We start from the raw sequence: 25,920 nt of genomic DNA, 5'->3' as shown, positions 1-25,920 counted from the left end.
TGAAATGTTTAGTTTTAAAAAAAAATTCAAAATTTAAAAGAAGATTCGTGGCATTTGGACAGCAATCAATATGGTTGAGATTTTTAAAAAGGTTTTAGCAGTAATTAAGATTGTCTGATAAATGCATGTTCCAAAAACTGAGTACAGTAGGCGAGTGACGGCAACTAAAAACTCAACTTCTCAATCACACTTCTATTTCGGAAAAAAAAGGTTAACTTCATTAAAATTGTCTCTTGTGTTATTTACGTACTTTCTCAAACAAGACCAATTATGAGAGGGGCGCAATTGCAAGACGCGCGGGGCAGAAACGGGAGGATTCGGAAATACGAGTAAAATCAGAGGTCACAGCTGCAAAACAAAAAGGTAAAAAGTCAGCGCGTGAAGTTTGGCTTAGATTTGGATTTGGCTTCGCTGTTCGAAAATCGAACTTCACAACGCAACACAAAAACAAGATAGAGAGAGAGAAGGCAAACCCTCTTTTTCTTATTTTCACACTGCTTCACTTTCTTCTTCTTCCCTTAGCTCTTAGCCTAGTCGAAACTCTATGAAACTGCACGCTCGTCGCTGAAACGACGCCGTTTTGCGCAACATGGCTCAGAAGCCTCACCTTCTGCTCGAGGAGCTGGGATCCAAGCTCGAATCTCTTCCCTCCTCCCACGACGCTCTCATCGAGCTCTTGCAGGTGTGTGTCTCCGAGTTTCTCGTTGCTTCGTTTCGTAATTGTTTTAGACCCGCTTCGAGAATTTCGTGTTTTTTTACGGAAATTTCGAACTCTTTTCTGTTTTTTGTGGTTAGTTATGTTCGTTATATTCTGTTTGGGGAGTTCAGGTCAGGAAAACTGTGACTCTTATTCTCGGTTAAGTTGATTTCTCTGTTGGAATGAGTGAATTGAGTTCAAATGCGTGTATAGGGTCTCCGTTTTTGTGGTTCTTCGTGTAGGTAGTTTGTAATTAGCTGAGGATTTGGGTTTTGGTAGTTGGTCTTTTGAAATTGAGAGGAACAATTAGGAGATTGAGTGTATTTCATGTGATACTTTGGTTATTTGAAGCGTGTTTCTAGAATGGCTTTTGAGTCCGGTTAGTTTGTGAATGGTTCTTGAAGGGGTTCTAGGTCTATTTTCTGTGTTTGCTAAGTTGGTTTTGTCTTGTGCTCTAGTTAAGTTTAATAAATCTGTGGATATTTTGGTTGGATTAGTGGAAAAAGATGAAGCTACTGAATATTCAAAATTTCACAAAGATGGTGGGATTAGAAGTGAAAACGAAGATACTTATTCAAATTGCTGCTTACTTTACTGAGGCCAGGTTTATTCTAATTAGCGTGATAGAATTTTTTGGCATGTATGAATGAATTATGGTTCAATTTCCATTTTCAAGTGTATTTAAGGTTGAAAGTGTTGTTTATTAGAGTTGGACTGTGAGATGAATTAAGAAGGATACCCTCCTCCCCCACCAAAAGCATTGAATTAGGAAGATGTAGCATCACACTTGCTGAATGATTATCAATCTTAAAATCTAACTAGTTTACATATACTGTATCAAACAAATTGACTGGTTCCCAACACAACATGATACATATATGGTAGTAAATTCGGGGTTTTGCTTAGGAAGGCTATTAGAGCTGTAGTTCCCTTAGATGTTATCTTCTTGGAAAAACCTGAGGATCCTTTTAAGGCAGTATATGGATAAGGCTTGATGTGGTTCAATGTGTGTGCTGTTCCTGTAAGTTGGTAACCATATGGTTAGTGACTAGTAATAGTAGTTTAGTCTCAAATTCCTAGATCCTTGTTGATAAAGCAATCACAACGTGAAGAGAGAAAGTTAACAAACGTATTAAGGCTTCACTTTAGGTAGGTCTTATGGACATATGATGACACAGTCTCAATACAGTTCTTTGTTACCAAGCTACTCTTTTAATTCTGGATCTACGCTCTAATCATAACAAATAATACGTTTCTTTAAGTTTTTGTAGAAATTTCTTTCTTTCTGCTCAACATTACTGTAAGGTGTTGAAAAGTATGGACTTCTCAGTGGTTCGTAGCATCTCTATGTTATGGATTCTCTATTTTCCTACGGCATAATGAATGTGTGGTATCACCAAAAAACAGAAAATCTAGTTTGCACTTGACGATTATAACTAGTTCACAGGCATATAATGCAGGCCAAACTAATCAAATGTGTGCTGTAAATTCCATTATTTTTTACTTATGTTACTGTTGTGCTGCATTAAAATTTGCTTTTCCAAAAGCAAATTTTTTTTATTGGCAACTACTAACCTCCCTCAACAAAATGTTGTTCTATCTACAGCAAGCTGCATCATGCCTTACTGACTTGGATCAATCACCATCAGCTTCAGCATTGGAGTCAATGAAGCCCTTTTTTAATGCAATTGTTAAGCCAGAACTGCTAAAGCACGAGGATAGTGACGTCAAGCTTCTAGTTGCAATATGTGTTTGTGAGATTACTCGAATCACCGCGCCTGAAGCTCCTTACAGTGATGATGTTCTAAAGGTATCTTTCATTTATTCTATTTATCTGAAAAAATAATTTGAAGTACCCCTTTACTTTTAGTCAAACAAGAAGACAAATATAGTCGGGAACATAGTCTTCTTCATCCTAATCATTATTATATCACTTTGCAGGACATATTTCAGTTGATTGTGGGCACTTTTAGTGGTCTGAGTGATACAAGTGGCCCATCCTTTGATCGGAGAGTTGCTATACTGGAGACGCTTGCAAAATATAGATCCTGTGTTGTAATGCTGGATCTTGAATGTGATGATCTGGTGAATGAAATGTTCAGTACTTTCTTTGCAGTTGCCAGGTTAGTTTATCACAAAGTCTTTTACTAAGTTGAAGGTGTGAGTTCATTATAGCGTTATATTTCCCTGAAAGGTTCTGTTCTATTTCTGATAAAAGAAAAGAGAATATGAATTTAAGATAATTAGATATGCAGAAACTGAAATATTTGTATACTTTGAATGTGATGTTTTGGAATGGAGAAGCAAATATTGTAATTCTGAAGTAGTGAAACTAATATCTCTCATTCTATTGCTTACTGTCCTACATTACATTGGGATATTTTAGTGTGATGATTGACATATTTCTTTACCTACAATTTTGCTGTGTATAACACTAGTATTTGTGTACTTAGATTGATTGTTTCTTTATTTGATGATGACTGTTTTTTATCTATTACTAATTATTCTACCAGTTTTTTGTATTGTCCAATTTTGGTTTATCAATCATATATATTGAGTATTACTTCTGTGTGTTGTGTGATGTTAACTTTGAAGTGTTAATCTTAAGTAGTACTTTTCAAATGTCACATTTCTATAGTACTTTTCTTGATTAAAAATCCTATTTAGATCAATCAGTGATACCTGTGTACTTTATTTCATGCACAGAGATGATCATCCAGAGAGTGTTCTGTCATCCATGCAAACGATAATGGCTGTTCTTTTAGAAGAAAGTGAGGATGTACATCCGGATCTTTTGTCTATTCTACTGTCTTCACTAGGCCGTGACAGAAGAGTGAGTACTTTTTCTTATATAATTTCTTTTCCTGTTATAGGCAGTAGCTGATGCACTTGGAGAATGAATGTTGTCTTATGTATCATCTTTAATATTATATAATAAACACGATTGTCTAAATTTTGTTTATTGCAGGATGTTTCTGGGGCTGCAAGGAAGCTTTCCTTGAGTATTGTACAACAATGCATGGAGAAACTTGAACCGAGTATCAAACAATTTTTACTATCATTAATATTAGGAGACAGCGAGGAAATGAACAGTCAAGTTCAATACGATGAAGTTATCTATGATCTCTATTGCTGTGCTCCTCAGATCCTATATGAAGTTTTTCCTTATGTTACAAGAGAGCTAATGGTGAATACTGATTTATTGATTTTTGTTATGCTCTATGTGGTTTCTAAATTATTTCCATTTAAACGACCTTGATGCTATTGTAAAGGAGTTTCATTATTTAAATTTAATGATATCTTGTTATGCTTTGTAAATAGCTGTGCTTTAGAATTTGTGTTTCTGACAAGAACCCAAGACCGAAAACAGAGAATGGAAAGGAGTGTTTTTATTGTTTGAATGAAAACGAACAGGACTAGGAAAAAGATCTCACCATTGCTAAGAGTCACTTTTACATCTTTTTATTCCCTATTAAATTTAGTTTGTCATAGATTGTTATACTTTTGACTGATATTCACATTTGATGCCTGATTCTCATTTGTAATTGAACATTTGCAGACTGACAAGCTGGAAACTCGTTTGAAAGCAGTGAACTTGGTTGGGGATATAATTTCTCTTCCTGGATCCACCATTTCTGAAGCACTTCAGACAACATTTTCAGAGTTTTTAAAGAGATTGACTGATAGAGATTTTGGGGTTCGCATGTCTGTACTTGAGCATGCAAAGAGTTGTCTGCTGTCAAATCCTTTGAGGCCTGAAGCTCCTCAAATTATCTGTGAGTCCCTTGGATGCATGTACAAGATATTCAGTCCTAGCTTTTTATATATTTTTTTCTATATCTTCTAAATTCATTGGGTACACCTTTTTAGCTTCCGTTTCTGATGGACTGCTGGATTCTGATGAGAAATTTCGAAAGCAAGTTGTGGATGTTATCTGTGATGTAGCATGCCATACCCTAAATGCAGTCTCTCATGAAACTGTGAAACTTGTCGCTGAGCGGCTTTGTGATAAATCTGTATGTATACCTCTATAATCTAAATTACCCATTGCCTAACATTCTCTCTAAACTTTGATTATTTTAACTTACCACAGCTAAATCCTTGTCTGGCTTTACATTTCCAGCTACTTGTTAAAAAGTATACTATGGGGAGATTGGCTGAGATATATAGAGTTTTTTGTGAGAATAGTTCCAACACAGTTAATCCCAGTGAATATGACTGGATTCCAGGGAAGATCATTAGATGTTTCTATGACAAAGATTTCAGGTGAAACACTGATGCTGCATAAGATATTTGGTTATGTTATATCTCTGTCATTATTTGCTCTGTGGTAATTTATTTTTTATGGTATGAAGGTTTTTTTTTTTTTCATTTCCATACGATGTTAATGGGAGCATAATCCACTACTGTTATGTGAGAATAGAATAAGGACAGACCAATCATTTTCTTAAAATTAATTTTTAGTTGTAAGTTTGAATACAATCTTCATCTGAAGCTACATAATCTTTAGCTAACGCCTCAGATTATTGAGAAAGTAGAAGTCTTTTAAAACTTGTTGTAACACCACTAATTACAGCTTCTTGTCTTACATGTTGAAGATCACTTTTAGATGCAAGTATCTTGGAGTAAATACCTAAATATTATACCATGTGCATAGTTTCATGTTAATATATGTTTTTGTTAGTATTAGCATGCTAAGTTTTTCGTTATGAATAGATTTTTTAATTTAATTTTGATTCACTACCAATATAACAAATTTTTGTAAGTTTGCTTATAAAAGAAAAACAAATTTTGTAAGTCATTATTGATTTTGACTTCTCTAGCAATTCTTAACATAGTCAAACTCATTAAACAAGCTACTGATACAAGATTGGTTTATGGTGCAAAATATTGTACAATGACTGCAAATTTAAAGTCTCAATTTTTATTTAGAGAATATCAAGATTGAAATAGCTGTAAAATTTCAAATGCCCCCTCCTTATAGATAACCTGTCATTCAGAAAGGCCATTGGTGTACTAGATCAATGACTTTCAAGTTGTTCATTGCTTTGATTTATGTATTTTTGTGCTTCTGATATTTTTTCTTCCAGTATCAACATACTTATACAAACTAGAAAGTGGTGGTTATCTAAACTATTGTAGCCTCTAAGCTTGTTTCTTTCTTTTCCATATGCTTTAATTTTCTTGTTATTTTTTTTCCTCAGGAATAAAATGTTTTATTGATATTTCTTTTGTTCACGTTTCATTCTGCAGATCGGATATAATTGAATCAATTCTTTGTGAATCCTTGTTTCCATCAGATTTTTCAATCAATGATATAGTTAAACATTGGGTTGGGATTTTCTCTAGATTTGATAAAGTGGAGGCCAAGGCTCTTGAAAAGATACTTGAACAAAAACAAAGGTACATTTTTTTACTACTGAATGGCTTATATTCCTCCTGGTGTCTCAATTTTTTACTTTTCATGGTGCAACTTGGTACCAGATTACAGGAAGAAATGCGAAAATATTTAGCTCTGAGGCAGACTAATCAGGTATGTTACTGTGAATGTTGGAAATGTGAACTTTCAGAGGATATTTGATGTGAAAATGGGCTTGATCTCATTTAAATTGCAGGGGAAAGACATTCCTGAGGTCCAGAAAAAGATTTTGTTCTGTTTCCGTGTAATGTCTCGTTCATTTGCTGACCCAACAAAGGCAGAAGAGAGTTTTCAGATTCTTGATCAATTACAAGATCCTAATCTCTGGAAAATTTTGACAGATCTTATTGATCCAAATACCAGCTTCCATCAAACTCGTGAATACAGGGTAATATAATCTAAAACTTGTAGATTTGGTTTAGACATACCCATTGGGGTAGTTATAGCTGCAACTGATAGGAATTGGTCTTTGACGCAAATCCTGTGGGATAGATTTATAAGCTTCAGAACTTGTTGCCAATACATTTCACCGTGTGTCTATTACCGTGTTTCTGTTACTTGTATGAACTTTTTTAAGGTGCCAATTAGATGAATTACATAGATTTTAATTTCAACGAGCTCTTAACTTTGGGAGTCTATTAGGACTTAGGAGAGTGGTATTTGAACATCGAAATGGTAATATCTCATTATGGTTTGGACTAACTGCTCTTAACTTTTATTTATTTATTTTTTTATATTATAGAAAGAAAGGAACTGTAATTTGTAGTTTGTTATTTACTGATGTTACCTATTTATTTGCTTTTTATCTCCAGGATGAATTCCTTAAAATACTCGGTGAAAATCATCAGCTCTATGAATTTCTGAATACTCTTTATATAAAGTGTTCCTATTTACTTTTCAACAAGGAGCATGTGAAAGCTGTTCTTTCAGAAATCATCACAAATAAATCCTCAGAGAATGATCATCATATACAATATTGTATGAACATATTAGTGGTAAGAATATTTCCTTTCTAGGTTTATTGACTTTTTTTGTTTTTTCAATATTTGTACTGTGTATTGGATATACTAAACAATTTTCACTTTAGTTCATTGCAGAAGGGAGGGTGGGGGTGGCAAAGATATAATTCCTAAACTTTTTATAGCTTTTTCAGATTAGTGGATGATTACTTCAGCCCAGAAACTTAAGTTTCTTGATATTTCTAACACAGTTTCACTTATAGAATCCCTTTAGGCTCAAACTTTTGAAGAAACGCATACTTTATGGTTAGAATTTAGTATGTGGAAATGGTGTGGCAAGGTTTGTGCGTGTTTTAAAGAGGCCTAAGAAGCATATTCATCTCTTACATATAAGTTGTTAGAAGTCCCAATTATGGTTTATCAATATTTTAAAACAGCATTATGAGTTTGGATGCTTTTGTTTTTGCTGTGCCCCTTTCTATTATTTCTTATGCTTGCATGATTTTGTCATCAAGCAATATCATGTTTTCAGTCATTTTGGACAAGAAAATTAAAATACTGGAATCTCGTTTTCTAATCAAATCATATCTCTAACACTAACTTTTTGGTTGACTTATGATGAGATGCAGATAATTGCTCGATTCTGTCCATATCTTTTTAGTGGCACTGAGGTGGAGCTGGTGAATTTACTTAAGGATAATAGTGATATGATTAAAGAGGGTGTTCTGAATGTTTTGGCAAAGGCTGGTGGTACTATTCGTGAACAGCTCGCAGTTACATCAAGGTGTCACTTTTAATTTGATAACTCTTAGATCGACTTTCTTTTATAATATTCTTATAATTCCTTGTACCATGCAATTTTGTAGACCTTATTGGGAGACTATACGGTTAAATTTGATGACTCTTGTATCCATTTCCATTTATAACATTCCTATTGCTCCTTGTTTCAAGCAGTTCTGTAGACCTTATGTTGGAGAGATTATGTTTAGAAGGAAGTCAAATACAAGCCAAGTATGCTGTTCATGCTCTGGCTGCAATTACAAAGGACGATGGCCTCAAGTCTCTTTCTGTTCTGTACAAGGTTTAATATATTTAAATTATTTGTTACAGGATAATTATGCTGACCTCCAATTAGTGCTAGTTACATGTAAACCCTTGTTTGAAAAATTACACCTACCTCCTGGGCTTTGTCATTTTTAAGGGGGTCTATATGGTCTGTAACAAAAGGGTGTGTATTTCTTAGAAAGTGAAGGTGTCAAAGTTCAAGAGCAATATTTAAAGTATAGGAGTTAGAGATAGTTTTCCAACTAAGAAGGTGTAAGTGTAATTTGGGCGTCAAAGGAAGTAGGTCATTTTCCCTGTATTTGTGATTTTTTATATATTTTGATTGTTCTCACCTTATATGCAGAGACTTGTAGATATGCTGGAAGAGAAAACACATCTACCTGCAGTATTACAGTCTCTGGGGTGTATAGCACAGACTGCAATGCCTGTATTTGAAACTAGAGAAAGTGAAATTGAAGCATTTATAATCAACAAGATTCTGAAAAGTGATAGTGTAAGCCTTTCAAATTCCATTCCACGGTGTGCTCCTTTAAAATATAATTATGGAAGTAATTAGTTCCTATTTAAATGCTTTTATCATGGTTTCAGAAAGAAGATCACTCAAGAATATCTTGGGATGATAGGAGCGATCTTTGTGTTTTGAAGGTAGTATGATATTCTATTCTGATTTTTTAGATAATCTGGACGGTATCTGTATTCTATGATTTGATTCATTGGATAGTTCTAGTAGGTTTTCCATATTGAGCTTTTTTTCTTCTTTCTTTACTGCAGATATATGGCATCAAAACCCTAGTGAAAAGCTACTTGCCAGCCAAAGATGCTCATGTTCGTCCTGGTATAGATGGTCTTCTGGGTATCCTGAGAAACATACTGTCTTATGGTGAAATATCAAAGGAACTACAGTCAAGGTATATCAGCTTGACAGAGCTAAATGTTTCGTTGATTTATCTGACAATTATCAGTTTTTCTCTTTTTCATTTCAAATGGTTCTGTGGTTTAGATGCCACTTCTTACTCATTTATGACCTCTTGCAGCTCAGTTGATAAGGCCCATTTGCGACTTGCTTCTGCAAAGGCAGTTCTTCGTTTATCAAGGCTCTGGGATCACAAGATACCTGTTGATATTTTCCACTTAACTCTAAGAGTAACAGAGGTACGTTCCTCCTTCTGTATACTTAATTTCTTATGTAGCATTTATGATTTGTTCACCACATTATTGCCAAGACAAAATTAAATGTAGGCTGAAATTGGTTTGTTGAAAATTTGATTTCAATGTATAAATAACTGCTTCTCTGTCTTCTTTCCGGTCTGATAGATTGGTTTCCCTCAAGCTAAGAAGGTTTTCTTAAGCAAAGTTCATCAATATATAAAGGACAACCTTTTAGATACCAAATATGCATGTGCCTTTATATTCAACATATTTGGATTCAAGGATTCCAAGCCAGAGGAGTTTGCAGAGGTAATATTTTGTTTGACTCATTCCTTTTTGCAATTGCAAAATTACTTGCTTTGATGTCAATTTTGTCTTAATGATGATATGTTTTTGTTAATGCAGGACAAGCAGAACCTGAATGACATTATTCACATGCATCACCAAACCAGGGCTTGGCAGCTTTCTGGACAATCGGATGCAAATTCCTTGACCGCTTACCCTGAATACATCCTTACATACCTAGTTCATGCCCTTGCTAACATATCCTGCCCCAATATTGATGACTGTAAGACTGTTGAAGCATACGATAATCTATACAGGTACTATTTCATCCATATAGGATATCTCTGAACTGGATACGTATTTATTGGAAAAGACCTAAGCCTTACATAAACTAGAAATAGTGTCAAAATGCACTATATAAGTGAGGACAATTCTGACACCCTAAGACATCTTGAACATGGTATGCTAAATATTTGTGGGTGATAGACTCTACAAACGTTGTTAGAATAAACTTTGATACATCTTACAAAATGGATTTTAAGTCCAATTCAACTTCATAAAACAAGTTTGTAAGATAAGGTTTGCACTCAATTATGTATTACTATTTGCTTATATGGCCAGTCAATATGAGATCTCCAACATTATCCATGTACCAAGCCCAATAATGCTGTATGTGAGAGGTTGTATAGGGAAAAACTCAAGTCCCATATTAACTAGAGATATGTCAAAATACAGTATATAAATGAGGGTAGTCCCTGTCTTACAAGCCAATTTTATTTTGTTAAATTAAACCTAAACCATTTTGTAAAAATATTTAGCCTATGTTTTGGGACTACTTAATTTTGAGAAATTATTTGTTTCTTCACCTCTGCTGTGGGGGTGGGGAGGGTAGGTTGACTTTGCTTTGATATTTCAGCTGTATGTTAATAGCTTAAATTTGTAGTTTTAGTTTTCTTTCCAAAAAATAAGATGATTTTATGATTTTGAAAATTTGTAGGATATTTATTATTTTCCAGAAATTATTTTTCTCTTTAAATTTCATTCATGCTTTTTTTTTTCTTCATTTGAATAGCTGATTTTTTTTTTGTTGCATCCAAGCAAGATGAATTATCTTAAAAATGAACTTTTAAGCAAACTTGTCCAAAGAAAAACTTGTTTATACCAATAATCGATTATACTTATTATCAATTGTTGAAATTTTTTGTGGCTATCCCAAATGCATCCTTAGTGTGCTGTATACTGATGTTATGATTTGTATTACTAATAATGCTTATTGGAATTGTATGCAGATTAAAATAATATAACTTGCTTTCCTTGAAAATTTGTTTTTGTTGCAGTTTATGGAAAAACTCAGATAAATCTTTAGTTTGTAATAATTTTAAATCTCACTTTTGTGCGTGCAGTAATTTTTTTTTTGTTTCATGAGTTCCCTGTGTTATTTTATAAAATATTTGCCCAGTTTGAACGTCCTCAACATGTTCGGTCTGTATGAATAGCTTTTTTTGTTTGGCTGTAACACTTCAATTTATCTACATACTAATTTGGTTTATACAATATCAAAATATGGGACATGTGGAGAACTCTCATTCTTACAGATTTTCATTCTGTCCTGAATTTTCAGGCAGCTACACTTGATACTATCAATGCTAGTGCAAAGAGATGATGACGTCAAGTCAGAAGTAGCTATTAACAATGAGAAGGAAATTATATCTACCATTACTTCTATCTTTTGGAGTATTAAGCAATCCGAAGATGTGGTTGATGCATCAAAATCAAAGGTTGAGGCTAAATTACCTTCTTTTACAATATAGATAAAAATTGCTAATGTCAAAGTAATGAGACTGTAATCTTACATGTGTGATCAATGAATGGCCAGAATTCGCATGCCATATGTGACCTTGGGTTAGCAATTACTAATCGTCTAGTAGGGAAGGATGTTGATTTACAAGCGTTGTCTAATTCAGTTTCTCTACCTCCAATGCTATACAAAGCATGTGAGAAGGAAAGTGGCCCCATGGTATTCTTCTTTCTTGTCAAATTTTACAGTTTCCTTCTGGTATGCTAAATTGGCAAGTGTTACAAAATGCATCCCAAATAGTTGATAATTCTAGAAGATACTTTTATTAAATGAGATTGATTTGTAACATTGCTATGCCAATAGCTTGCATCCTATTACCTCATTAGCTTTTAATCTTTGTAAAGCATTTTGAATGTCTGTGTTTTAAGTTGTATATTTTGTTGTTATTTGGTCCTAGCACCAGGTACTTGATCTTTTTATTTAATTAAACTTTTGTCTTTTGTGATGCTAGAGTTTTGACGTATACATTTGCTCCATCTAGAAGGCACTTCCCTGTGATTACATAGTTGATAAGATCTTGTTGTTTGATGGAACGTAAATGTAGTTATATTAGAGATCTCATATTGACTAAAAATGTGATCAAATTATATTAGATATATAGATACAAACCTTATCTTATAAGTTAATTTTTGTGAGGTTGAGTTAGATTTAAATTTTGTTGTGAAGAGATTTTTATTAGCTTTATGTTGTATGTCGGGATAAGAGAAACCAAATAAAGACATGGTTAATTATGTGTGTCTACACCACAACAGACCTATTCAATTTATACCAGAGTGAACATAATTACACAATATTTAATTACCTTATTTTAGGCTAATAGCATAAATATAGAATCAATCTTTTTGATCCTAATCTCATAAATTATTATGTTCTACAGGATTCTAACATATTTATAAGATTCTAACATTGTACATGGAACTCGAATTTGTATTTCATTGACCGATTTGAACATATATCTAAGATCTTGGTTTATTTCTATTAATTAAAAAGAAATGGTTATTAGTGTAATTTCATTTGGCAGGTGAGCAAAGAGAAATCCTGGTTGGCTGATGAAAGTGTCTTGGCTCACTTTGAATCACTTGAATTAGAAATGGTATGTTTGGCGCAAATGGTAATGTTAAAAAGCAACTTTTAGTGCTTCTGAAGTCTTATTAAGTGACAGTGTTTCTTCCATATGTCAGGTTTCATCTCAATTAGCTAAGGATGACACTTCAAAGGACGGTGAAAAAGATAGAAAAGAAATGTCCCTTGGAAAAATAATAAAGGACATAAAATCTCAGGGAACCAAGGGCAAAAGAGTTAAAAAGAAAAAGGCTGTGCTAGCTGAAAAGAAAAAGGCTGTGCCAGCTGAAAAGAAAAAGGCTGTGCCAGCTGAAACAAAAAAGGCTGAAAACGATATCGATATCCTAAATGTGGTCAGACAAATTAACATAGATAACTTGGGATTATCCACTAATTTTGAATCTAGTAATGGTCATGAAAATTCATTGAGTAAGAAGTTGCAGAAGGATCCAGAACGGGCAACAATTAAAAAGCGAAAAGGAGAAGACTTAACCCTGGTTCCAGTGCCTAAACGTAAACGGTCTTCCTTTGGCCATGGAAAATCAAGGTCGAGTAGTACCCCATCAAAGGCTCCTCCGAGAGGTTCAGGGGAAGACTCTTCTAGAGTGAAGTTGCTATCGGGTGCAGAATTTACCCCCGATACAGATAGCAAAACAATTCAGAGAAAAAAGGTTAAAGGCAATGAGCCCTCAGTACAAGCAAAAGCCAAGGTTTCCAAGAGCTATCATGATGACAAATCTAAAGAGCATGACATGAAGGTGAAATCTTACTGTCAGGCAGATTTATACCACTATAGGATCTTAAAGTTGAATTGATCACGTTGTAGACTTTTGCTTATTTGCTTCCTCTTGCAGAGTCCTGATAATACAAAGCCAACTGACAAGTCTAAAGGTGACAAATTCAAGTCATCCACAGGATCTGCTAAAAAACTGAAAAGAAAAAGTATTGGAGGATTGGCTAAGGTAAATTTCTCCATCTCTATTGCTGTCAATGTTGTAGTTCTTTTCAAGTAGGGTGTCTATGCCATGCTATAATGTGTGTTCCCGTGAGTCTCTTAGATATTAGTTTAATTTGATTTTGATTTTTTTCCTATAGTGTATAACAAAGGAAGGTGAAAGTGATGCTGAAGATCTAATTGGCTGCAGAATTAAAGTTTGGTGGCCTTTAGATAAGAAGTAAGTTCTTCTATTAAATCTTGAGAGATCAGTCGAAGTAGCAAAATGGTATATTGATGCCACTGTTTTTATTAATCTAAGACATGTGAAAAAAATTGTATATACATTTTTAGTTATGTCTAAAGCTTTTTGACCACATCTTCCAGAGATGACTCACGGATTTAGCTTCTTTTTTTTACTGCACTTTTATTAGTTTGCCTAGTTATCAAGTTTTTCATATTGCTTCTGTACAGATTAATTGCTTTAAATATTTCTGACTGGCTCTCGATTAATTATCCGTGTACTGCTTTATAACATCTAATGTGTTTTTTGTATGTTTTCTTTAGTTTGATCCTAGAAACAATTTTTTTAAATTCCCATTGCCCTATCGTCTTCCTAGGATTTCTAATTAAAGTTCCATGTTGATGTATTGATATACTGCAGATTTTATGAAGGCAATGTTAAGTCATACGATTCTTCAAAGAGGAAACATGTGGTAAGCTTACATTCTGAATTGGTGCAAATATTCTGCCTCTAACTCACAATTCTGACATTCTTGTGCTGTGGCATGTCATGTGGAAGATATTATATGATGATGGGGATGTAGAAGTGCTCTGTTTGGAAAAGGAGCGATGGGAGCTTGTTGACAAGGGTGGCAAATCTAATAAGGTCTCCATTTTTCCATTTGCCTTCATTTTTTCTGACACATTTTTGCTGTTCTTCTGTTTCCCCAAAGATATCAAATATCTTTGAAGTTTGATACAATTTTACATTGTTTTTTCCAGAAGCTAAAACTCTCAAAAACTGTGTCTTCCCGTGAAGTGTAAGTATCCCTTTTTCAAATTAGTTTTAGTTTACTTTTAATTGGAGTCATGTGTTTCACGTAAATCTCAATATAAAAATTTTCACTATTTTGGAAAATTTGAATTGAAGTATGTCGTGTTTTATTTCTTCTAGCTTCATTGGATGCCTTGTACCCCATTCTGAATGTGCTGCCATCTTTTGTGGGTTATTTTTCTCAATTATTTTATAGGTCTACTGGGAAGAAGCAGAGAAGTTATAGTACTTCAGAAAGTAAAAAGACAAAACAAATGTTAGTGAAAAAATAAGATTATATTGCACATTTATGATTTTATTAAATGTTCTATCATTATAACTTGTATCCTATGCTGTTTAGAGTTAATGGTAAATCTCCTAGCAAGCAAGTAAAACATGGACAAAAAGGTGCCTCAAAAATCGATTTCCATCGTGAGGATGCCAAAGAGGGTTCTGACTTAACAAACCCTGAAGATACTGTTATATCTAAAGCTGAGATTAACTCAGGTAATGCAATGTAGAAGATTTGGTGCACATATTTTTTTCATTTACATCACCTGATTGATTAGATGTCATATTTATGTAATGGATCTGGATTTAACGCTTCAGGACCTGCTGAAACCCGGTAGTTCTGTTTCAATGCAACTTTGTGAAATTAAAAAAAGAAAATATTTGTACAATATAAAACTTAACTATTACTCTCTCATCCCCTAGCAGGTTATATATCTTCATGCTTGCTCTAAATCATCTGTTTTCTATAGAATAGGTGATTGGTATGTTAAACTTGTTTACATGTCTTACCTAGGAGGATGGCTTGCTGTTGGGCAATGGCTGTATAATAATTTCATAATTTCCTATTAAAAAATACGGGTCAACTGTCCAGGTTTAGATGTACTATTCATTCAGATAAATAGACAGTCTTGATCTCAAAGGGAAATGTGTTCTACCAAATTCCGAACAAATGATACAGCAATCTTTGTCGGTTAGGAAAATAGTTGTGTTGTGAATGCAGTGGAGTTTGTGAAAACTCATTATCTTTTATCCGCCATATCCAGAAAGGGAAGCATAGTACACGATGCTCCCAACATTTTGGAAGTCAGGATAGGCCCAAAATGAAAACATCCTTACCCTTGTAAGAGTCTATTCCTCCGACTAGAACCTGTTCCCACCAAATCAAAGACAGTAATTTAATGACTGGCCAGGGATTCTCCCTCTTTTCTGTCGTACGTACCCATGAAAATAAATTCGTAAAATAATGTTTTTTGACTTGAAGTAGCTAGTCTTTGACTAGGCACTTTGATGATTAAGAGGAACAAAGCTCGGAAGATGTTAGTAACCAAATTCATCTAGTAATAGATTTTGTTAAAATCAACCATATGAACCGGTGGGAAGAATTCAAGATGGAAAATTTGTATTAAGGAAGTGAAAAAATGACTTTCATATTTCCTATGTAATAAGCTTGTTCTTTTCCTAATAAAAGCTTTCCCTTTTATATTCTTAACGTAGTATTAAGTTGCATACATTTTTTGCTTTGGGATATTGAATCTAAAATAGATTTTAGCTTAAATATTCTTAACCTATGTATCATGTGATATGATCTGTGAGTATTCTTGTTTTTGTGAAATGTTTAATTCTTAATTTTCCAATTACCTCGGGAAATGGCTATTATGCTTGGAGTTTCAAACCATAAATATAATTAATTGCCTGCTCTCTATAAATTTTGTTTGATTTTCTGTTCTAGGTGGTTCTGAAGCGGAACAGGTCGAAGGATCTGGCGTAATAATAACTAAAAGGAAGAAAATTAGCAAGAAACCAAAATCAGTTTTACGTGGAAAGAAACCCAAGAAAGAGAAGAGCTCAAGTTATAAGAAAGAATCAGATCAAGAGAAGCAGGAATATGTTGGGAGGCTTTCTAAAGAGGGTGTCCCACAAGGAGATCAAAATAATGGTGCAGAAAGTAGTTTGAAAGAGATAGATGTCAATGAGTCAAGAGGAGCTTTGAGAGAAAATGATATTGGAGAAGAATCCGGTTCTGAAGGGAACCAAAATGACAGCAATGGGGAAAGTAGTCCCAGAGAAGTGAAAAAATCACCTATAGAGTCAGCGAGTCCTGATAGTGCCAAAATTGCTGAAATTTCTGATGACGAGCCGCTGGTAAATTACTCATCCTTTGTAGAATCGCCGCGCCTGCTTTTATTTACCTGATAAAAATCTTGCACATTTTATTTTTAAGCTAATCACTAAGAATGGCTTATGCAGTGCAAATGGAGGCGTCCTTCGGGAAAGAAAATCTCAGGGCAAAAACGGTGAGCAGTTTGTCAGTTGTAGCATAAATCTCTGAACATTTCAGTGGCAGTAGTGCTGTGGCAGCATTTAGAGTGTTTCAGTGCAAGTATAGGTATCAGTGTGGATGATGACTGCCATTTTATTGACACACTAATAGATATTCTATGCGTTTCTTGCATCCACCTGTAGATGTACTATAACAGTTGTCATCCCCACGTTTAGAAAAAAGAAAAAAAAAAGAAGTGGTGTTTTAGGGTTTGTTAGGGTTATGTTATGCTAAATGACCTTTTATTATTAGTGTAGGTGATAGGTTTAGCATATGATTCATGAGGATGTTTCCATCCCTCCAACACAATTGATTTTTCATTGAGTGGGCCAACATGTACAGCTATACGTGGGGATAATTGTATTTGTAACTCTAGTTTCTTCATACTTATGTAGTCTTAGCATCCGTCACAGAGATTATCTAACCTTGCGCTCCTTGTAGTTTTTGTTGCACATGGTTTATGAACCTGCGGTTTTTTATTTTGTGAACTGAAACCAGTTTCACACCCTCCCCGACTTAACTTGGTATTTTGGCTTATGATGCAATGTATGTGTCTGTTTTGTTTGTCAATTTTCCTTTAATCATATATTTTCAATCAACACTTGCAAGAAAGGAAAGTAAAAATGTATATCTGAAAATAAGATAATTACCATTGGAATAACATTTCGTGAAAATTATATTTGCGCACGTTTTCTTGGAAGGGCATGGATTTTTTTTTTCCTATACATGTTTATTCCTCACTATTTATTAAATCTAGGTACCGTTTTACGTAAGTAAATTATCTCGTGGCTATGAATAATTTATGTTATTTACATCTTTGGCATGATAATATTTCGAATGAGAAGTGTGATTTTACTTGTACATAAAAACTAATCACTTTTTGAAAAAAAAAAAAGTTTTGGACTGGTTTCAACTAACTTTTAAGCAATATATTTTAATTCATTATTTAAAAATAGTAATAATACTTATTATAGAAATGTCGAATTACTTAATAATAATGCTCACTTTTAAATTCTTTCATAGATTAGATTATTATATAATTTAACTTAGAACCCACTATGATTAAGAAAAAATACTCAGAAGAACCCTCTAACTATCGCATCCCTTCTACTCATGTTATTAAAAAAACTACTTGGTTAAGGTTACATGGTAAACACCAACTGAAATTCTCACAGAAGAATACAGCGTGGTGGTATGCGTAATAAGTTGTTTAATTTATAATTTGATTTGTTTAATGGTGACGGTGGCAAAGGGCGAGAAGAGTATGAAAGAACTGTGGGAAAAGCAAGCTTTGTGGCGCACGCGGCTGAGAGTGTCCGAGTGAGTAACGTAAAGAAAGAAAATAAGAGAGCGTGGTCAGAGTCACAAACGCGCACGCACTTCTACACTACACTTTTATGATAATAAATAAAACTAAAATATGAGAAACTGTGTTGTATTGTATTATTACATCACTCTTTAAATTTAAAAAATTTAAGATTTGTAGGTTTAATTCAAATTTTAAAATAATTTTTGTACTTTTGTCTCCAAAGATATGTCAGGAGAAAACATAAAAGCTAAAAGAATTCTTAAATCTACTAAAGTTTCAACGTGGGAGATATTAGAAGAAGACCAGGCCTGGTCAATCCTGCGGCCAACACAGTGGATCTTTTAATAATGCATAATCATATCCTTTGACCGACAGGTGTGATTCTCACATTTTCCTGTCTTCAGATAGCACTCTCATTAACCCACCTGTAGCTACCGGTGAAGAGGTTGTTCTACTGTCTTTAAGTCTCATCGTCTTCTCCTTTTTGCTCATTCACAAATCACAGCGACACAACACACAAATAATATATTAACACACTTCCCAAACCACCTCACGCACACACATACTCACGCACTTATCCACTGGTAAGTTCCAACATCCTTCATGTCTTTCTTTCTTTTGTTTTCTGCCTATTGACTTCCCAAAGGGATACATCCTTTTCCTTTTTCTTTTTTTCTTTAGTGTAAGTTGGATCAGTGACCCAAATGCCAAACACACTTCACTTGGCTTTGGGATCGGGATCCTTCTCCTATGATTCTTTCTTTTGTTTAATGAGGATTTACTGAGGAATTCATCCTTCATTCCTCGCTTGCCTTTTCTCATTCGGTTCAATGATCTGTTGCTTTTTGTTGTCGGTACTTCCCCTTCTCTGCTTTCAAAATGCTTTTGTTAATATCTCAGCAATTTTTCAATATTTAGTTTCTTGAAAAAGCTCGACTTTTGATACGGGTAGGTAAGAAAAAGTAACTATTTTTCTATCCACAAAGCTCCCTTCTTCAACTTTGTTTATTCTATTTTTTCTGTTGGGTTCATTTCTCATTATGCTTACGTTGGATTTCTTGTACTGGTAATTTTTCTGCAAAAAACTTACTAACAGAAAGGAAATAGAAAAATCACACTTCCATTTTTTCAACTTTTCCTTCTATATTTTTCCTTTTTGCTATTTGGGTCAAAAGAAAAATGAGACTAACATGTTTTTCATGTTTGCCTTGGGGTTGATTAGTTGCAATTCTTTGTAAAGTATTTTCCACCATTTTCTTGTTTTTGTGTCTTAAATGAATGGTGAGTGTTGCAAATTCAGACTTTGTACTTTGGTTTGGACCTTGTTTGATTACTGTTTTAACTTGTTTGCAGGAGTATAAATGATGAGTGAACAATTGGGGCTGCTAAAAGTCATTGTTGTGCAAGGGAAAAGGTTGGTGATCCGGGATTTCAAGACCAGTGATCCTTATGTTGTCCTGAAACTAGGGAACCAGGTAAATAGGATTGATATGTCACATTTTAGCTTGTTTCTGTTAACATTAAATTATGCAGCATATTTAACCCCAAAATGTTACCACACTATACCAGACTGCAAAGACCAAGGTAATTAACAGCTGCTTGAATCCTGTTTGGAATGAAGAGCTTAATTTCACTCTTACAGAACCCTTGGGAGTTCTGAATTTGGTAAGTTCCATAATATTTGATTCATTCTTCTTTTCTTCAATCTTTGGTTTGTAGTCTATTTTGCAAGGAAGATATTCTCCCTACTCAGTGTTTGTGAAATAGATTGGTGATTTGTTCTGGTAATTTTAAAAAGTAAATTTTGTTTTAGGTCCTTCAGATTTTGGCTAAATATAGCTTTAGTTCGATACTTTATAAAAAACGATTTTGGTTATGTTATTCTATTGGCAAATTTTGTTCCTTGTTCTGCTATAATGTTACATATTAAGGATTAAGGGTTGACATCATGAGAACCAAGACATATTTTATCATATTTGAATGCAGGGCACACTGTTTATTAGCTTTTGTAGTTGTCCAACTGATTTGCTTTTTCCTTATTTTTTTATAGGAAGTGTTTGATAAAGATCTGTTGAAGGCTGATGACAAGATGGGAAATGCTTTCCTCAACCTTCAACCATTAGTGTCTGCAGCGAGATTAAGAGATATCTTAAGAGTGTCCTCTGGTGAGACAACCTTAAGGAAGGTCATACCTGATACTGAAAACTGTCTTGTCCGTGAAAGCAGTATCAATTGTGTTAATGGTGAGGTGGTGCAGAATGTTTGGTTAAGGCTTCGTGGAGTAGAGTCTGGGGAACTAGAGTTGATCATCAAACTGGCCACTCCTATTACTCCTAAAACAGAGTGCAGAATTTGCAATTGTCCCAAGTGAAAATCTCTAACCAGATCAAAATTGTAACATTTTATGTGTAGTTGAGTCATGCTTTTGATTAACTTCTGCATAGATGAATTTCTACCCAAAAAATGAAAAAAAAAAAAATGTCATTGATAGATAAAAGCCTCTAGAAGCTGCATTTTCAAATAAACTTGTGATTTATCGCTTCTGCTTTATGGTGTGCTAAGTTTGTTACCATGTATTACATACCCTCCCCAAATAGTAGAAACTAGCCCTTATTTTAGCAATGATCATTCATTTGGTATTCCGTAAGTTTTGATGGTATTGTATTGTTTATCAGTTAAGAAAAGAGAAGTTGTTCTGCTTACTAGTTTCTATATCCACTTTATACATGTCATAATAAACTATTCAATAATCAACGGAATTGCTCTACTTTAACAATGTAACACCACTGTCAAACTATAATTACTCGACCATAATTTAGCCGTGAATCCCACTAGCAGTAACACTACAGACAGTGATGGAGTTTTCTGGGTCAGATTTCATTTTTTCAATCCATAAAATACTCAGATGACTGTGAAGGACAGTTTCAAGAATAAAGAATCATCATGGAGACTTGCTGAGACAAACCAAAAAGGTTTCGCTAACAAGACATAATATTATCAATCTGTATTTTTTAATTGCATAACAATAATTGTGATTTTTCTTTTTTTGCTTTTATTTCAACTAGTTTTTGTTTTAAAAATAGGATTCATAACAAAATATTGCATGCTGTTGTCACTTCATATCCAAAACTACCTATATAAACTAGTGTCTGATTTACTATATCTTTAAAAGGATTTTTTTTTTATTTAAAAAAAATACATATATACAGAAAAAAACTTAATACATTTTTAGACTAATGTTTGTAAATTGTGAAAATATAGATTAATAATGAAAAGGTATTACTTCATAACTATTATTTGAGTACTATACTTAGGATGATTTTTAAAATTAATTTAAAAAGAATAAATAAAAACGTGTTTAAAATTACGTTTAAATAATAAGAAGAGAAGAGAAGAGCCCGTAACTATCTCATCCTATAACAGTATAAATACGCAATTTAGTATCACAGTTTGCATTTCTATTCTATCAATTAGAATGTGAAGAGGCTATGAACATTTATCCATCATCGATGAATGTGTTGAAGCTGAAGGCGGTGCCGAATGAGAACCGTAAAGAGAATGTGAAAAGGGAAACGGTGGATCTCGGAAATGGAAGCGACGTCGTATACATTCAGAGGTTAATACCCTCCGATCAGTCATGGAAATGGTTCCAGTATCTCGACGAACACATTCCATGGACCAAACCCACCATTCGCGTCTTCGGAAAATCCTTCCTTCAGGTTCATATCATTTCCCCATTTCTTTCAAATTCTACCCATCCTGGAACGTCTGATTCCACAAAAATATCATCTTTTGGTGTTTACCCTTTAGAATGAAAAATGAAGCTATTAACTATCTTCCTAGTTTGGAAATATGCCCCTGTTCTTAGGCAGTTAGTGTGACAAATTTTCATTTAGATAGGTTTGATTTTCTGATTTCGTATTATAGTTTCAAAATCTTTTCGTTTTAAACCCTGTTGATGACAACATCACATCCCCTTTAATTTCTACTCGTATCATTTTAATCCCTTTTAGTGACACCGTCGAGATTAAAAGAAATCAAGTGTCTAAAGGTCTAAAATAGAAAAATTTTCAAATCCATTAACTAAAATGGGAAGTTTTTGTGACTATAAGATCGCATGGGTAACTAAACCTTGAATATAAGTAGAACGTATGATTTCTAGGTGGAAAGCATAAAATCATTTTTGCTTCTTACCAGAGACGATCTTAGTAAAAAGTGTCTTATTGTTTCGGGTAAAAATTGTTTCTGTCTTCAAATGTCGGGTTCGTTAGAAGTGATAACAAGCACTTATTGCATTGAACTGAAGAATTTTACACTAAGTTTACTGCTTTCAAAGTATAATCATCAAAATGAATCACTTTACTCCAAAATGAATCACTTACTCAAAGTACAAACATCCATCCAAACACACTCAATCTTGTTAGCCTAACCGTTTTACAATACAAATATTTCTCCAAAAGAAGTGTTACCAACTGCAATTTCAAGTTCCCTAATCATGTACTTAGTATTTGGCTTCAATCTCAATGTTAATGTGGAAATAAAAATTATTTCAACCAATTCCTCATACATATCCTTGTAACCGAAGAGTGAAGAGAATAATAACCACAATTTTGACAAAAGATGTTAGGAGTCTCGTATTGAGTAGGATGAACTATTTGATGTGGTACAAACCTTGACATAAGATGTTAGGATGAACTAGTTTTTTGTGTTGGGTTCTCACTTGTGCTTGAGTCCTGACAAAAAACCAATTATAAATTAGAGATTACTCTCTTGTGTATGGACAGGATAGTTAGATTAACCACAATATCCTAATGCCATGTAATTCTCTACAGCCTCGAGAGACATGTTATGTTGCAACTCCAGGTTTGACTGAGCTGACTTACAGCGGGTATCAGCCGCAAACATATTCCTGGGATGATTATCCACCACTTAAAGACATGTTGGAGGCTGTAAGAATGTTTCTCAATCAACATTGTTCCTTTTCTATTCTGCTATTAATGACAATATATTTGACTTATGTCTTTCTTGCCCCGTGTTTGTTGTGTTACTTAATATTTCTTTCTACTTGCTTCTGAAGGTCCATAACGCTCTTCCTGGGAGTAGTTTTAATAGCTTACTCTTAAATAGGTACAATGGTGGTAATGACTATGTTGGTTGGCATTCTGATGATGAGAAGCTTTATGGACCAACACCTGAAATTGCGTCTCTAACTTTTGGATGTGAACGTGACTTTGTTCTGAAGAAGAAGCCATGTAAAAAATCTTGTGGTATGATTCTTTTGTTGTTAGAGTTATACTACGCTTGCAGCATCTGTGCTTTTTCCCTGTGCATGTTACTACACTAGTAGTGGACCCTTATGTGAGTGTGCATGAACTTGTTATCATTTGTTTTGGATCTTCAGATGGAAGTGATGAACCTGCCAGCAAGAGATTAAAGAAGGGTAGCCATGACGTTGATCAGCATAAGTTTAGACTTAAGCATGGTTCACTTTTGGTGATGAGAGGCTATACCCAAAGAGATTGGATTCACTCTGTGCCCAAACGTGCAAAAGCTGAAGGCAAGCGCATTAACCTTACCTTTAGGCGGGTTTTTTGATTGGCTTGTGGCTCGAGCAGGTTTCGGTTAATACGCTATGTTCTTGTGACATGGTGATACATTTGTAAAGTTGTCCGGAGTAATATGAATATGAGTTTGTCCTATTTACTATTTCAAGCTTTATGTTCATGTTACTACCTTTGTCTTTTTTATCATGGAATTACACTACTATGACTGAATTCTTTTCTTAATTTCTCCAATAGCATGGAAAAACTTTGCTAGCTTTGCCGAAACATTCAGACTTGATAATAATCAAGATGAATCCATAATCATTTTCATCAATACAACTCAGAACAACTATCCCACAATTACTTTCTTTGGCTACAACTTGTTTCGTCACGAGCTACTATAAGACATATAAATAGTTTTAAAAATATTCAATAAAAATATTAATTTTAATAAAAATAACATAATAAGATTTATATAAAAAGTAAATCTCATTCTAATTTGGAAAAAAATAACACTATTATATATCTTACAAAAATAAGATTAAATTGAATAAAAATAAATAAATATAAGAATTAAATTGATATTTTGTCACGGTCACATAACAACATTTGTACAAATACAAATACTAACGAAATGATCTAATTGCATAATTTTTAAAAATTCAAGGTCAAATTGAAACTAAAATCAATTGGAATACAAATTTAATATTTTGGACCAAAACAGGAACCAAATAACTAACTAAACCTATAAATAACAATTTCTGACAAATTCATAAATTATTAAATATGATAATAAAGAGCATGTTAAATTTTTCACAAATAGATATTTATAAAAGATAACAAGTTATCTATATAATAATTTTACATTAAAAAAATATATAACAAAAGAAAACTAAAATATCTTATGCAGACTATTTGTAACACCCCATTTAATATCCCTCTTTAGTGGGATACACTTGTCATGCCTTCCACTTTTCCCTTATAAGTGGGAGACCAGCTTCTGCCAGCATTTAATTCCTCTTTCTTCGTGATCCGTGTGGCAGCAGAGAGAGTGTGAACTTCCAGAAGTGGAAGCCAAGTGGCGAGCAGAGAGTGAGCCGATCGTTTTTGGTGGAGGCGGTATTTAAGGTGAGTTTTGAAATCTAACGCCATTTCCTCATGCAACCTTTCTTTTTCCTCAAACTCCAACTTTCAGAAAGCTCAATTCTCCTATCTCTCTCTAAACTCTCCAATTCTTCTCTCTAGAGTTCTAACCACCCTCCCTTCTCCGATCACCTACTTCCTTTCAGATTAATCGTTCCCGGTGTCAAGACCTTCAACTTGCACCGATCAAAACCTCATTCTGAACCGGTAAGTATTCATGATCCTTGAAGTTCCTTTGGCCTCTTGCATGCACGCACATTTTTAGCTTGCATGTGTTAATCAAACCATTTTCTAAAAATCTATTATCTTGTAATTTGACTCTAGACCTTGGAAATTTTAAGAAGTAGTTGCTGCCAAAGAACCGTAGAAGTACTAGCTGGAATTAGAGGTAAGGGAAGCTTATAAAATTTAATTATAATTTCTTTGTATGGTTGTATGCATGATTTAATATTTAATGTATGTGGATTGATTTAATTGGTATGTTGAAATATTGTATGATGTTGTATGAATTGCTTGATATTGGTTAGGAACTTAGAAAATGTATGAAACTTAGAGAAAATCTGAATTTGTGATCGAAGGTCATTAGGACCATTCGGTCCTCCCCTTTTAACCGTCTGGTCAATTAAGGAATGTTCGGTCTAGTGAGTTTTATTAAATTCTGTTCGGTTTCACTTAGTATTATTATTATTATTCACTTAAGAACGTCGGTCATAAACCAAGCGTTCGGTCTTACAAGTGTTCGGCCTTAAACTAACACTTAATTTATGAGGCATTCAGTTTCATATTATTATTCACCTAAAGAACGTTCGGTCATATATCAAGCGTTCGGTCTTACAAGTGTTCGGCCTTAGACTGACACTTAATTTATGAAGCATTCAGTTTCATATTATAATTCACCTAAAGAATGTTCGGTCATAAACCAAGCGTTCGGTCCTCCCCTTTTAATGATTGTTCGGTCTAGTGAGTCTTATTAAATTTCGTCCGGTTTCATTAGTTAAAGTCATGAAGTTTACAATTGGTGAGTTTCTTATTGATTTTCCGTCCGGGCTCAATGATTAAAGTTCCTTGATTTCCTTGAAGAGTCTCTTATTGGATTTTCCGTCCAGTTTCATTGGTTAGTCTATTCGGT

General features: G+C 33.9%; 3 protein-coding genes across 5 annotated transcripts; all 3 read left to right on the top strand.

Moving 5' to 3' along the window:
• Positions 1–350: 350 nt before the first annotated feature.
• On the top strand, positions 351–17,284 carry LOC106775705 (sister chromatid cohesion protein PDS5 homolog A-A). Its single transcript, XM_014662862.2, has 33 exons — positions 351–682; positions 2,304–2,507; positions 2,639–2,820; positions 3,404–3,530; positions 3,666–3,884; positions 4,257–4,473; positions 4,568–4,713; positions 4,821–4,963; positions 5,951–6,100; positions 6,182–6,230; positions 6,313–6,504; positions 6,929–7,111; positions 7,705–7,859; positions 8,030–8,156; positions 8,484–8,633; positions 8,729–8,785; positions 8,912–9,048; positions 9,175–9,292; positions 9,455–9,598; positions 9,695–9,891; positions 11,196–11,352; positions 11,451–11,591; positions 12,454–12,525; positions 12,614–13,252; positions 13,349–13,456; positions 13,590–13,669; positions 14,093–14,144; positions 14,231–14,317; positions 14,434–14,471; positions 14,682–14,741; positions 14,826–14,971; positions 16,206–16,618; positions 16,724–17,284. Exons 1-33 carry the CDS (start codon positions 590–592, stop codon positions 16,772–16,774), a joined length of 5,034 nt encoding a protein of 1,677 aa, XP_014518348.1. The 5' UTR covers positions 351–589; the 3' UTR covers positions 16,775–17,284.
• Positions 17,285–18,523: 1,239 nt separating this feature from the next.
• Positions 18,524–20,807, top strand: LOC106774587 (protein C2-DOMAIN ABA-RELATED 11). Of its 3 annotated transcripts, none has more exons than XM_014661625.2 (4): positions 18,524–18,689; positions 19,459–19,580; positions 19,675–19,770; positions 20,156–20,807. In XM_014661625.2, exons 2-4 carry the CDS (start codon positions 19,467–19,469, stop codon positions 20,474–20,476), a joined length of 531 nt encoding a protein of 176 aa, XP_014517111.1. In that variant the 5' UTR covers positions 18,524–18,689; positions 19,459–19,466; the 3' UTR covers positions 20,477–20,807. The 3 variants fall into 3 exon arrangements, with proteins under 3 accessions (XP_014517111.1, XP_014517112.1, XP_022642862.1); XM_014661626.2 differs by lacking the exon at positions 18,524–18,689 and adding an exon at positions 18,701–18,959; XM_022787141.1 differs by lacking the exon at positions 18,524–18,689 and adding an exon at positions 18,973–19,386.
• A 733-nt stretch (positions 20,808–21,540) lies between these two features.
• On the top strand, positions 21,541–23,850 carry LOC106775426 (DNA oxidative demethylase ALKBH2). Its single transcript, XM_014662550.2, has 4 exons — positions 21,541–21,824; positions 22,938–23,054; positions 23,183–23,372; positions 23,507–23,850. Exons 1-4 carry the CDS (start codon positions 21,594–21,596, stop codon positions 23,698–23,700), a joined length of 732 nt encoding a protein of 243 aa, XP_014518036.1. The 5' UTR covers positions 21,541–21,593; the 3' UTR covers positions 23,701–23,850.
• Positions 23,851–25,920: the final 2,070 nt, after the last annotated feature.

Source organism: Vigna radiata, chromosome 10, assembly GCF_000741045.1.
Source record: "Vigna radiata var. radiata cultivar VC1973A chromosome 10, Vradiata_ver6, whole genome shotgun sequence".
Taxonomy (NCBI): Eukaryota; Viridiplantae; Streptophyta; class Magnoliopsida; order Fabales; family Fabaceae; genus Vigna; species Vigna radiata.
The sequence above is the reverse complement of the archived record's forward strand: the minus strand, read 5'-3'. Positions and strand labels throughout refer to the sequence as shown.

Excerpts from the sequence above, each read along its gene's own strand:
- LOC106775705 (XM_014662862.2), top strand. The coding sequence starts at position 590 with ATGGCTCAGAAGCCTCACCTTCTGCTCGAGGAGCTGGGATCCAAGCTC. Across the intron at positions 7,860-8,029 it reads CAGCTCGCAGTTACATCAAG|TTCTGTAGACCTTATGTTGG; the intron begins GTGTCACTTTTA and ends TGTTTCAAGCAG. Across the intron at positions 14,318-14,433 it reads AGGGTGGCAAATCTAATAAG|AAGCTAAAACTCTCAAAAAC; the intron begins GTCTCCATTTTT and ends TGTTTTTTCCAG.
- LOC106774587 (XM_014661625.2), top strand. The coding sequence starts at position 19,467 with ATGATGAGTGAACAATTGGGGCTGCTAAAAGTCATTGTTGTGCAAGGG. Across the intron at positions 19,581-19,674 it reads TCCTGAAACTAGGGAACCAG|ACTGCAAAGACCAAGGTAAT; the intron begins GTAAATAGGATT and ends ACACTATACCAG. Across the intron at positions 19,771-20,155 it reads CCTTGGGAGTTCTGAATTTG|GAAGTGTTTGATAAAGATCT; the intron begins GTAAGTTCCATA and ends ATTTTTTTATAG.
- LOC106775426 (XM_014662550.2), top strand. The coding sequence starts at position 21,594 with ATGAACATTTATCCATCATCGATGAATGTGTTGAAGCTGAAGGCGGTG. Across the intron at positions 21,825-22,937 it reads TCGGAAAATCCTTCCTTCAG|CCTCGAGAGACATGTTATGT; the intron begins GTTCATATCATT and ends AATTCTCTACAG. Across the intron at positions 23,055-23,182 it reads TTAAAGACATGTTGGAGGCT|GTCCATAACGCTCTTCCTGG; the intron begins GTAAGAATGTTT and ends TTGCTTCTGAAG.